This window comes from Equus quagga, chromosome 14 (assembly GCF_021613505.1).
Source record: "Equus quagga isolate Etosha38 chromosome 14, UCLA_HA_Equagga_1.0, whole genome shotgun sequence".
NCBI lineage: Eukaryota > Metazoa > Chordata > Mammalia > Perissodactyla > Equidae > Equus > Equus quagga.
The window spans coordinates 11,764,780-11,777,647 of record NC_060280.1 but is presented as its reverse complement, the minus strand read 5'-3'; the positions used below and the strand labels follow the sequence as shown (position 1 = coordinate 11,777,647).

The following is a 12,868-nucleotide window of genomic DNA, read 5'->3' as shown; positions in this document are numbered from 1 at the left end:
AGATCTTAAGATTTGGAAGAGAACTTAGAGATCATCTAGTCCAACTTTCTACAGCAAGAATAAAGACTCTCATATTCATTGTTTTAAGATAAAGATTCTTCTTGAGTCACTGATTTATTAATTCTCCTTTAGGACAAAGGGAGAAGAGAAAGAGGTTCTGAGGCTCTTCTGCCAAGACCTTTTATACATAGAAAGACACAGATGACAATTTGAATACAGTTTCCCTTAACAACTCATGCATGTTACATTTCAAGATTAAAAGTTACATTGCACAGGAAAACACCAAATCTTTGAAAAACAGCTGCCTTAAAAAGAGACTTCTTACCAATAACTTCACAAACAAGTTTTTATGGTTACGTAAGGTAAGTGAGTAAGATTTACATTTCTGTCAATATTTTCAGGCTTCGTGTTTATCTACAAGTTTCTTTGAAATGGCTTTATTGTTCAGAAGTCCATTTTCTTATTGTACTTCCAACAACCATTCCTCATATGTCTAAAGTTCCTTCTTACTAGCAACTGTTAATTATAAAAGCTTGTAATTTCAAGGCTTCAGACAGGATTTCATTTCTAGAACTTAATCAGAAATTAAAGGCCTCAAGAAATCTAGAACTTACAGCCAGTTTATGTATTACAATCATAGGAATCTTTTTATATTGCCCGACAGATGTTCATCTAGTCTCTGCTTATTTATCAAATTTGACAGAATGCTTACTACATTATAAAGCTAGTCCTTTAAATTAAGAAAGGCCCAGAACTAAATAGCTTGCTAAACTTAACTTATAAGATCCTGCATATATGTACATACACATATTTACTTATGGCAGGTAGTCAGGAAATCTGGCTGCATTATCTGTGAGGGTTGTAATAAGCTAAGAAGAGTTAACAGGGTTAAAGATTTTTTGTTAATTGGTAGAGTAGTGAAAATGTCATCTAGGCACTAGTATATGCCAGTCTTGCACTTTTAGTGAGCCCAAAGACCACCTTTGGAAAGTACTCCCAGACTACTGCTGGAACAAGCACACATTTAAAATGTGGGTTACTAATTATTTCTCAGTGATTTTTCTAGTGTATGTTATTCGTAGACTTATTTCACTATTAATTTAATTTACCTGTGTTATATTATTATCAAACAGGTAAATAAAGGTTGGTAGTACATACAGTCTATGAACGGAATGAAATAAATATCATGAGGACAAGACTGACGACGTCATATGAACCATTAATTTGTTCCCTGTAATTTATAGAAAAGCTAAGTTTTTTTTAAGGGCATTAAAATACTTTTCTCCTCAGCTAAATTCATTATAACTAGTATTCCATTAACCTTTCAGACATCTACACTGGATATACAAAGTTCTTAACAGGGAAGTAGCAAGAATTTCAAGGTCCAAAAACAATCAAGATCATTGTCATCACCCCACCCTTTACTACTCCCTAAGTAGAATGAAGTTGCATTTCCCTCGAATGGAAAAACTCCTTCTGAACTATGTGCATACCGATAAAATTCCACCAATTAACTGAGTTTTACCTTCCATTAAACTGCAACTAAATTTACTTTAATGCCCTAGTTAGCACCATTATTTTGATTCTAGATCTAACATAGAATTTCTAATACAATTACTCAAAAAATTATTTTTCATTACCTGGGATTGGGAGGGTATCCAGATGGGTAGGCAGAGATTCCACTTGGCATGCCTGGCATGTACGAAGCTAAAAATAATGTTTAACATTTTTTAAGAATATGCTTATCTAGGTTATAATATGGAAATATAGGTTATCAAATAAGACATACATCACTGTCAAACCACAAATTTCATACAGTTAAAGAAGCCAAATCTCAGCACCAAAATAAGAACTCCACCCATATTAGTTCTTTATTGCAAGCAATAAAAACCTTCAAATCACATAATTCTCAAAACATGAGCTTTGACCACACACATGACAATCTCAACAAGAACAACTGGCAAAGAGGTCAACCTGGTCAGCTCTATAAGCTCTCAAGGCGTCTATAACCTGAGACAGGAGCTAGGCCACTCTGAATTTTAGAGGATGGCAATTCTGCCCTCTTCTGGTCCAAGGTCAGCTTCTTAGAAAGTGACCTCTTTATTATATTGAAGATATCTTTTGATATTTCTTTTAAGACTATGTTGACCAATTAACACAGCTGCTTTTGTTGGCTTGAGTGAGTCCTTTAAAAGACTTCAGGGGCCTGCCAGGTAGTGCAGTGCTTAAGTGCACACGTTCCACTTCAGCAGCCCGGAGTTCGCAGGTTCGAATCCCAGGTGCAGACATGGCACCGCTCGGCAAGCCATGCTGTGGTAGGCGTTCCCACATAGAAAGGAGAGGAAGACAGGCACAGATGTTAGCTCAGGGCCAGGCTTCCTCAGCAAAAAGAGGAGGATTGGCGACAGAAGTTAGCTCAGGGTTCATCTTCCTCAAAAAAAAAAAAAAAAAAAGACTTCAAACTACTATAAAAAGTCCTATACAAAAGTTATATTCAGCTAGAGTGGTTAAAAACAAAACAAACAGGGGCCGGCCCCGTGGCCAAGTGGTTAAGTTTGTGTGCTCCGCTGTGGTAGCCCAGGGTTCGGATCCTGGGTGTGGACATGGCACTGCTCGTCAGGCCACGTTGAGGTGGCGTCCCACATCCCACAACTAGAAGGATGTGCAACTAAGATATACAACTTTGTACAGGGGGTGTTTGGGGAGATAAAGCAGGAAAAAAAAAAAAAGGAAGATTGGCAACAGTTGCTAGCCCAGTTGCCAATCTTTAAAAAAAAAACAAAAACAAACAAAAGCTTAAAAATATCAGGAAAAAAAAGTTCAAATCTAGCAAGCTCAAAGAATGCATTTTATACATATATATATATATATATTTTTTTTTTTGGCTGAGGAAGAGTTGCACTGAGCTAACATTTGTTGCCAATCTTCCTCTTTTTTTGCTTGAGGAAGATTAGCCCTGAGCTAACATCTGTGCCAATCTTCCTCTATTTTGTATGTGGGTCACTGACCCAACATGGCTGATGAGTGGTGTAGGTCTGCACCTGGGATGTGAACCCACAAACTTGGGCTGCAGAAGCAGAGCATGCCGAACTTAACCACTACGTCATGGGGCCAGCCCCAAAGAATGTATTATATCTTTTTTTAAAGAGAACACTAATGACAAAACAAGTCAGTGGTGTCAAGAGGCTAATCAACATAGAGAAAGAAAAAGAGAAGAAGTTAATTTTGGCCTTAACTGGGAATAACTTGTCTGAGAATCAATCTATCCTCAGTGAAATTTTTCTCACTGAATACAATGATGAATTAGCCCTTAATCCATCAATAAATATTTTAGTGCTATGTGACACGCACCAGAATTTGCTGACAAAAAGAAAGAAAGAAAGAATTCCTGGCCTCAAGTTGCTTACAGTCTAGTGGAGGAGATAAACAAGCAAGGAATAATAATACAGAGTGACACGGGTTACAACAGAGGAAGTACAGAGAGCATATACAGGACCACACAGGAGGCGCCTAACATAAACCCAGGAGGTGGGGGTAAACTAGACTGATCCCGTAGAGGAATGGTCTATGAAGCCTTGAAGGCAAGAGAGGCAGAGCCTTCAAGAAATGAGCCTTTAGAGCACAGAAAGCAAGTGGGGGGCCGGCTCCACGGCCGAGTGGTTAAGTTTGTGCGCTCCGCTGCAGCAGCCCAGGGTTCGGAACCTGGGCGTGGACAGGGCACCACTCGTCAGGCCACGTTGAGGCGGTGTCCCACATCCTACAACTAGAAGGACCTGCAACTAAGATATACAGCTGTGTACAGGGGGGGTTTAAAAAAAAAAAGAACAACAACAACAAAAAAGAAAGCAAGTGGGTAGGGAGAAGCATGCTGGGCTCTGACCAGGGGCCTCAGAAGTCTCTACCAGAGTTGCTGAGCATACATCTCCAAATATCAGAGCTCATAATATTGTCAGGATGAATCTATAGATGTCATCAGCAAATTTGTTCTAAATATAACAAAGCTAGGATGATGTTCAGTGCTGTTTTACAAAGGAAAAAAACATCTCAAAATATCACAATTGCTAGATTCCATAAGACATTTTTTCTTCCTGGGGGGCAAAGCACAGCTGATCTTTATGAACACCACGAGATGAGGCCACTAGCAAGTGTCAGCAACGTATACAGTCAATTACTACCCCTGATGCTAGTTTCTCTCTCACACACAGAGACCACCACTTCAGAGTTAAAAGCAATTTCCTCATAATTATACGCAATTTTCCTTTCAAGGTTCTGAAGCGCTAATAATTCCATCAAAGCCTTCAAATTTTGATTTTGGGAAACAACAAATGTTATTTGGACTCAAGACTGGCAAGGAGGCGACGCAATTTTAGGGCCAGAATAAAATGGAATACAAATACACATAACATATGGGGTTATTGTAAGGATCAAATAAACAGGAATACGAAGTGCTTAGCAATGGCCCATAGTTACCACTAAAGGTTCACTATTACTGTTATTTGTGAAAACGTGAAGTTTGGCCATAATACTTTTTTAATGCAACTTACAGTTAGCTCAAAAGTCATCCTAAAACAGGAGGGCAAAAATTTTTTGAGTAATGATAAAAATAATAATAGAATATAATTTCTCAACTAGAATATAATATTTATTTAAGTACATATCCAAATTTCTGGGCTACTTCTGGTGTATGTGGGGGAAATGGAATTCAGACCTTCATTTCTTTAGTCATATCTAATAATAATGAATATTGTTGAAATGTATAAAAAGTATTGAAACTGGAATGAATAGACAACAAATGGTCTCTTTTAGTGATTTACCTAAATGAGCTCTAGATCGTGTAATGTGATTTGCAGTGCAAAACTGAACTGCAATAGTGATCTCTTTAGTGTGGTCTCTGAACGCTGCACTTCCAATGTCAATATAAAACTAGAAAAAATTTAGGAAAAAAAAATCGTGCTTAGAAGGCTGCCTAAATTTCCGAAAAAGTTACCATTAACCTAAATGGTCACCAGCAATGTTATTTGAGGAAATAAACATGAATGATGAACTAGGAAATATTTGGTATTTCTAACTTAAATGAGCAAGATTATGTAATCTCGGGTACTAGAGTCAACAGAATTAAGATGAAATAAATTTCTGGTCCAAAGAATCACTAGAATCTTTATTAAAAGAGCAATTAAATCCTAAAACCAAGCTTGTTCTGGCAAGGCAGGGAAGGAAAAGGAAATGGATTCAGAAAGTGCTGTTAGATTCCCATTTAGCTTGTGAATGAAGATGCTCCTCAAGACAGAACGGATTAAAAAGAAACAGGACAATTTACAGCAGAAGAAAAATGAAAGCTCACATAATCAGTCTTCTAAGATAAGTTTGGTTAATTATAATCTTAAAATTTGTAATAAATAAATAAATAAATAAAAATCACAGCTCAAAACACAACGAAGTCAATACAGGTTTAGTAAAGGCAAAACAAGTAAGTACAACCAACTCTGAGTTATCGAGGGTGATTTTAAAGTATCAGTGAAGAATTATTTTTAAAAAACCCTGAAATAAGAGATGATGTACACCAATGAGGGCAGAATGGCTGACTCCATGCCCCTATCCTCTCCACACAAGGTAAAATCATGAATTGGCTGTACTAACGTGAAGAAGGCTGAGAGCTAGATGTCTAATTTTGTATACCCAGAATAGCTGCATGTGAATGATTTAGTTGATTTTGTCATTGATTCTTGTCTACAACACTGATCCTGGCGTTACAAAGTAAAGGGGAGGTCAGACGGCCTTTCAAGTTATGTCTGCTTCCAAACTGATCAAATAAGGCTATTCCATGGGATGTGTAATTAAACAAAACAAAACAAAACACATTCTAGCTCTATTCCAGCATTCTTTCTCCTCCATTTTGGAATCCAAGACACCCATGGTTAGACTTCTACCCACAAACGAAAGCCCAAATGCCAGTCTCTGGTGAGAATCTGTACATGCGGATGTGGGGCCTCAGAACACCTCCAAAAAATCCACTAACTTGATAAGCTAAAAAGTAAAGTGAAGTCATTAAAAAAATCTTTATAAAGTTTTCTGTTTTGTTTCTACAAGTTTAAAAGTCAGATCTCAATTCTACTTACTATTTGGTGGCCCTGTTGCCTGGTATGGTGGATAGGAAGCTGAAATAGGACGCGAGAAGACTGGAGGCTCGTCTCCAAACACCACAATCATGACCTGAATAAGCCCCAACAAGTCTGACTGCGGCTAAAAACAGAAAAGAAAGTTAAGTCAGCTACAGATTTACTTTTTAGCAAGAAGAAAAACCTTGGCGATTTCTTATCAGTTTTCAACTCGGCTTGATAATTTTCTTTGTAGAACCCTCAAAATGAAAACTTCATTTGTTTAATTTAATAAAGGTAGGTGATTTTTGCTTATTATTTATGTGTAACAAGGTTGTTGCTTCATGTATATAAAAATGACACCAGCCAAAGCAGTACACTGCAAAATTCAGATAGTACTGTTCTCCATTTGACTCCATGTGGCTAACCAAAACTGACTATATTTCCAATGGACAAATTAAGTAGTCTGGTACAAATTCAGGGATGGATGTAAGTAGTAGTCACAAATATTATTTAAGGTCTTTAAAAGATAACAATGTTACCTTTTGGAAACACATCTTCTTAGATTAATTTTTATTAAAGACAGTATTATCAACTCTGAAATTATAGGTAGACTCAGCTTAGAAATCACTAGGTGGTTGTACAAGATACAAATTGCTAAAGGATCTTTCCTTCCAACACCAAAGTTACTAAAGAGTGCCTGTTTTTCCACAAAGGTTGCTAAACTTTTCTCTCAAATATCTAATTTAAGACAAACTATGCTAGGCAAAGTCGTTCAAACTGGCTTATTTGATGGTTCCATTTTCACCCCTTCATATATTTTGTGTATATCTCATCTCATACACTTCATTCATGAGTTCATCAGGTTCTGAAGGATTACTCAATCATCTTCATCAGTCAATCATCTTCCTAATAACTTCTCCTGATAAAAGATTCACTATCAGTTTTCAACCTTCCAAAGCACCAAACTCATCTCCCTTGTTCAATTTTATCCCAGCTTATGGAAGACAACAATAAAGATTTCAGAAAGCTTCCTGTGAAAACTTGGCAATTCCCACCATTCCAGTGCCTTTCTTATGTTTGTCTGGCATTTCCATGCTGAGATTGGGGGTGAGCATGGGCAGTATGTGTGAGCGGGAGATCGTGGCTGGTGTGTGTGTGGGGTGGCTATTGAGACCACACACTTTGACCTTTCGTTATTCAGTCCAACAAAATTCCCAAACTAAATCATAACCTCATGCTTTTTTCATGGAAATATAGTCCACATACCATAAAATCTACCCTTTTAAAGTGTATAGTTCAGTGGGTTTTTTCATCACCACTATCTAATTCTAGAATATTTCCATCATCCCAAGAAGAAACCCATACCCGTTAGTAGTCACTTCCCATTTCCCCCTCCCCTCAGCCCTCAGCAACCACTAATCTATTTTCTGTTGATAGTTTTGCCCGTTCTGGACATTTCATGTAAATGGAATCACACAGTACGTGACCTCTTGTATCTGGCTTCTTTCACTTAATGTTTTCAAGGCTCATTCTTGTTGTTGTATGAATCAGTACTTCATCCATGCATTCTTATAACCATAGTTTTGTCAGGACAAGTTTTATTTTAATGCTTTATCATACCATTCCTTTCACTCTAAATTCTTTGAAGGAAGGAAAATTAATCTTTAATATCTATTTCCAAGCCTATTATAAAGCAACAAGTCATGAAGTAAAACTAATTCAGAATGACTAAGGACTCATTCAGAATGAGACAGGATATAAAAAGCACCAAGAATACTGCAGCAGCTTGCTGTAGCTGAAACGCTAAGGGTCAACTGAAACAGATAATACCTTGACAAAACTGCTTTCCTACTGAAAACTCTGCAAACTTAAAAAGAAAAATTCCTCTCTTCTCTACCCCTTTTTACTTGTTTGCTTTTTCAGCAAGCAATAAAAAGGTCAGATTTTACATTCTCAGCAGTATACAATACATGTTCAGGATTAGGATTAATAAGCAATTTAATCAGTAAAATCAAGACACATGACAGCAGCCCTAGTTACATTCTGTGTCATGCTAGATCACAACAGCCTCCCATGCGGCTTCCAGTGTTACTTAATTATTTTGACTGAGAGCATTTCTATAAAAGTTCATGCTCCCATAACAGGAAGCTGTTGCTGAAAATCAGCTGTTTAGGCAGGGACTACATTTTCCAGGCTCCTTACAACTAGTTTACCAATGGACGACCCTAAGCAGAAGCGACTTAACTTCCAAGCCAAGGCAGATAAGAAGGGGGGTACTCCTTTACCACTCTCTCTTTGCTCTTGTTCCTTGAGGGAGAGGACTCTGAAGTTCTGGGAGATGGTGGCACCGCAAGTTGGAAAGGGCCTCAGTCCCTTAAGCACCAAGGAGAGGAAAGCTGCCCGCCAGCGAGGAACACTCCCAGTGCACTATTACACGGGCAAGAAATTTCTGCAGTGTTGAGCCTCTAGCATTTGGGGGTTTATGTTTTAGAGCAGCTAGTGATTATTAGCCAGAGAGCTAATTAATGTATTTATCTAGTACACTTCAGACACTATACCTAATAATCACTGCTTTTAATACCCCATTCTCATTCAAAAATCTATAATGACTCCAACTGCCTATTAAAGAATAAAGTTTTCAGCTAACAATCAGGATCCTCCACGGTATAGCCTTGAATACCATACCAAAGTTAGCCGCCATTATGTCCTTTTTGTTAGATTTGTGAACTATTTCATACATACAGAAATGTATAAAACATATATAACTTTAAAGAGTAACAACAAAGAAAACGCCTTGTAGCCATCATCCAAGTTAAGAAATAGAAGACTGCCAGCCACTGAGAAGTTCCCGACTGGATCCCCTCCACCTGCTCCACACGTAACCACTTCTCTGACGTGGTCAATCATCCTTCTCTTGCTTTACTTTAAACATACTACCTTATGAATGACTTTTTAAACAGTATGTTTAATTTTGCCTGGTTTTGAACTTCATATGAATTAAATCAACCTCTTCGTATTCTATCGAGACTTGTTTCTTTTGTTCAGTAATGTCTGTAACATACATTTCTGTTAAAGAGTACAGCTACAGTTAATCCATTTTCATTGCCGTATGGTGTTCCACTGAATGAATATACTACTACTTCTTTATTCCTTCTCCTGTTGTTAACGGTCGTCTGGGTTGTATACAGTCTTTGGCTATTAACACTGCTATGAATATTCTTGCTATCTTTCCTAGTATATATGTGCAAGGGTTACTCTTGTGCAGTGATTGTCAACCAGGGGTGATATTTTTGTTTCTCAGGGGGTATTCAGAAATATCTAGGGACATTTTTGGTTGTCACAACTGGGTATGTGTTATACTACTGGCATCTTGGATAAAGGCTAGAGATCCTACATCCTACCATAAACAGGACAGCCCTCCACAATAATTATCCAGCCCAGAATGTCAGCAGTGCTGAGGTATATACCAAGGCGTGGTTAGGTCACAGGGTGTGTGCACTTACAACTTTACTAGGTAATGCTAAACTGGTCTCCAAAGCAGTTGTGTCAATTTTACTGCCACCAGCAGTGTCTAAGAATTCCCTTTGCTCCACATCCTAACTCTTGGTATTGTCAATTGGTAGTAAAAATGTGATGGGTATGTAGTAGTATTTCATTGTGGTTTTAATTTACATTTCCCTCACTACTAGCACCGTTAAACATCTTTCCATATGTTTATTGACTATTAGGATTTCTCTTTTGTGAAGTACCTGTTCAAAAGTTTCATCTATTTTTAATTGGGTTTCTTTTTTTTAATGATTCCCAAAAGTTATTTTATATTCTGGATATTATTCTGTGGGTGATAAGTACTACAAATATATTCTTCCAGTTTGTGGTAAGCCTTTTCACACTTTTCAATTTGTCTCTGATGAACAGAAGTTCTTAATTTGTATAAATTCAAGGTAAAATTTATTAGTCTTTTCCTTTAAAATGCTTTGTGTCTTGTTAAAAAAAAAACCTCACCTACTGCAAGATCATGAAGGCAGTCTCCTATATTCCGTTTTAAAAGTCTTATCTCTTTGCCTTTCACAATCTACCTGAAATTGATTTCTGTGTATTATACAAACAGGAATCTAACTCTCCCGACTCCATTATTGAAAGTTTACCTTCCCCCCACTGATCTGCTATAACACACTGTCATATATCAAGCGTTTATACAGCGTTCATTTTTTTCTAGGTTCTTTATGATGTTCCATCTTCCCATTTGAATATTCGTGTCACAATTCCACATTCTCTTAATTACTAGTTTTATAATACATTTTGATATCTACCTTATCCTTCTTGGAGAGTGCCTTGGCTATTCTCAATTTTTTACATTTCCATATAAATTTTAGATTCAGCTTATCAAGTTCACAAAATTAACAAACAAATAATACACAAAGAAACAAAACCTCCTGTTAGGATATACATCAATTTGTAGAGAACCAATATTTTTACAATACTGAGTCTTCCAATCCATAAGTGAGGTTCTCTTTCCTGTAAGTCTTCTTGAATGTTTTCCAGTAAAATTTAAAATGTTCTCCATAGTGGACTTGTATATCTTTGTAAGATTTATTCCTAAGCCATGAGTACTAAAAAATATGAAGTATTCATTTACCAGATCATTAATTCTCTATTCTCCCGAATCCAATCTGCTACTAAACCCATACACTGAGTTCTTAATTTTTTTCTTTTTTTTTTTTTTGAGGAAGATTAGCCCTGAGCTAACATCTGCCACCAATTCTCTTTTTTTTATTAAAGATTTTATTTTTTTCCTTTTTCTCCCCAAAGCCCCCTAGTACATAGTTTTATATTCTTCGTTGTGGGTCCTTCTAGTAGTTGTGGTACGTGGGACGCTGTCTCAGCATGGTTTGATGAGCAGTGCCATGTCCACGCCCAGGATTCAAACCAACGAAACACTGGGCCGCCTGCAGCGGAGTGCCAGAACTTAACCACTCGGCCATGGGGCCAGCCCCCAATCCTCCTCTTTTTTGATGAGGAAGATTGGCCCTGAGGTAACATCCATGGCCATCTTCCTCTACTTTATATGTGGGACGCCTACCACAGCATGGCTTGACAAGCAGCGCATAGGTCTGCACCTGGGATCCGAACGGGTGAACCCTGGGCCGCCAAAGCGGAATGTATGAACTTAACCGCTGCGCCACGGGGCTGGCGCCCTGAGTTCTTAATTTCTATTTCAGTTTTCAGTTCTAACATTTCCACTTGGTTCTTTCTTAATACAATTCTCCATCTTGGAACATATTAATCACAATCATTTTCAAGTCTGTGCCTGATAACTGAGTTTCCTGGGGGTGGCAGTATCCTGTTTCTATTTGTCTTTTATTCCTCTTTTTCCTCTTTCTTGATGTACTTGATAGTTTTAAACTGTATGTAGGACATTGTTTGTGAAAAATTACAGGGGCTCTATCCATCATCTTCCTCCAGTAAGGGTTCTCCCTCTCCTCTGGCAGGCAGATACCGTGCGAATCGCCTTAATATAATGACGGACTGAGCTGATGCAAGTCTGGGGTTTTGTAAGGCTCATTCTGCCTGAGTTCCCACTCTTGGGGTGTATTCCTTCAATGGCATCAACTAAGAGCCTTAGGATGTTTACTTATACCCCTCCTCCTTGATAAGGTTCCCAACTCCTACTGCCTCCTCAACCTGAGACTGCTGAGAACCTGGCTGTGCTTTTCAGAGGCTTTCTGCTTGGCTTCTCAGCATCTTGTCTTCGAAGTTTAGGAATTCAGCATATCCCATGAGGGGGAAACTGAGATTATCTGGTTTAATTCTTTGTAGCTTCCTCTTCTCCAAAATCTTGGCTCCTAAAGTACTGGCTATATTGGCAGACAGAAGAGAGAGTTTCTTTTCAGCCTTGCCAGACTGTTAGAAACTCTGCAGGCCTCTTTGCCTCTTAGCTAAGGCCCTCTGCCCAGATTCTCAAGCTCTCACCCTATACCAAGAATCAGTAAATAGCCCCAGAGAAACTGGCAGCATATTGGCTCATCTCTTTGCAGTCCCCTTCTCTATAGGATCTTGGCCCTTTAAGTCCTGACTGCCTCAACAGCTCTCCAAAGCCTTCCGTAGATGTTGCTTGTACCGTGTTTGACTTTTCCAGTTATTTTTGATAGGAAGTCTGGTCTGCCAGAGCTATACCATCAGAGGCAGAAAGAGAAGTTTCCTACTACTACTACTTCTTGATAGGAATGCTTTGAGTAATGAGATTTGAATAGTTTCACAAATATATGCCACCAGTATACTATTTTTTAATGCACTTCCCACTATGTGAATTCTACCTGTTCTCAAAGGTTCAACTCCAACAAATAAAATAGTGACTATGCATATTCTGTAAATTACCAAGCTCTAGACAAATAAAAGATCTATTTCTTTTGGAGAGCTTTTTCTGATTACCAGGCTCAGTGATCAGTGATCTTACCCATCCTCCTTGGAATCTTCTTTGAGTGTTAACAGAAAGTAGTTGCCAGTGAGAAAAATATATAAAATACAACAAATTCACAGAACACTGTTAATACTTACATGTTTCCATTCATGTAGATAAGGAAGATATATCTTCCCATTTGCATCAACATGTTTTCCTGTTTTAATAGTCATTGAACTCGTAGGCTTAACAAAACAGATAGGGGGATTATATGGGTATGTGTCCAGCAGCCACAGGCATATTGGAATATTATATATATTACCTGCGAGACAAAGAAAACTTTAGTTACTCTATATTTATTATTTTTCAATAA

The 12,868-nt window shown here is 37.9% G+C and overlaps 1 protein-coding gene across 1 annotated transcript in view; it reads right to left on the bottom strand.

Annotated features, from left to right (window-relative positions):
• The window catches only part of TSG101 (tumor susceptibility 101), a 50,844-nt gene that overhangs the window by 27,384 nt on the left and 10,592 nt on the right, over nucleotides 1-12,868 (bottom strand). Inside the window, exons 4-6 of the mRNA XM_046637599.1 lie at nucleotides 12,654-12,817; nucleotides 6,117-6,240; nucleotides 1,641-1,707 (exon numbers count right to left, since the gene is read on the bottom strand). Coding sequence (XP_046493555.1) covers nucleotides 1,641-1,707; nucleotides 6,117-6,240; nucleotides 12,654-12,817 — 355 coding nt within the window. The remainder of the gene's footprint in view (nucleotides 1-1,640; nucleotides 1,708-6,116; nucleotides 6,241-12,653; nucleotides 12,818-12,868) is intronic.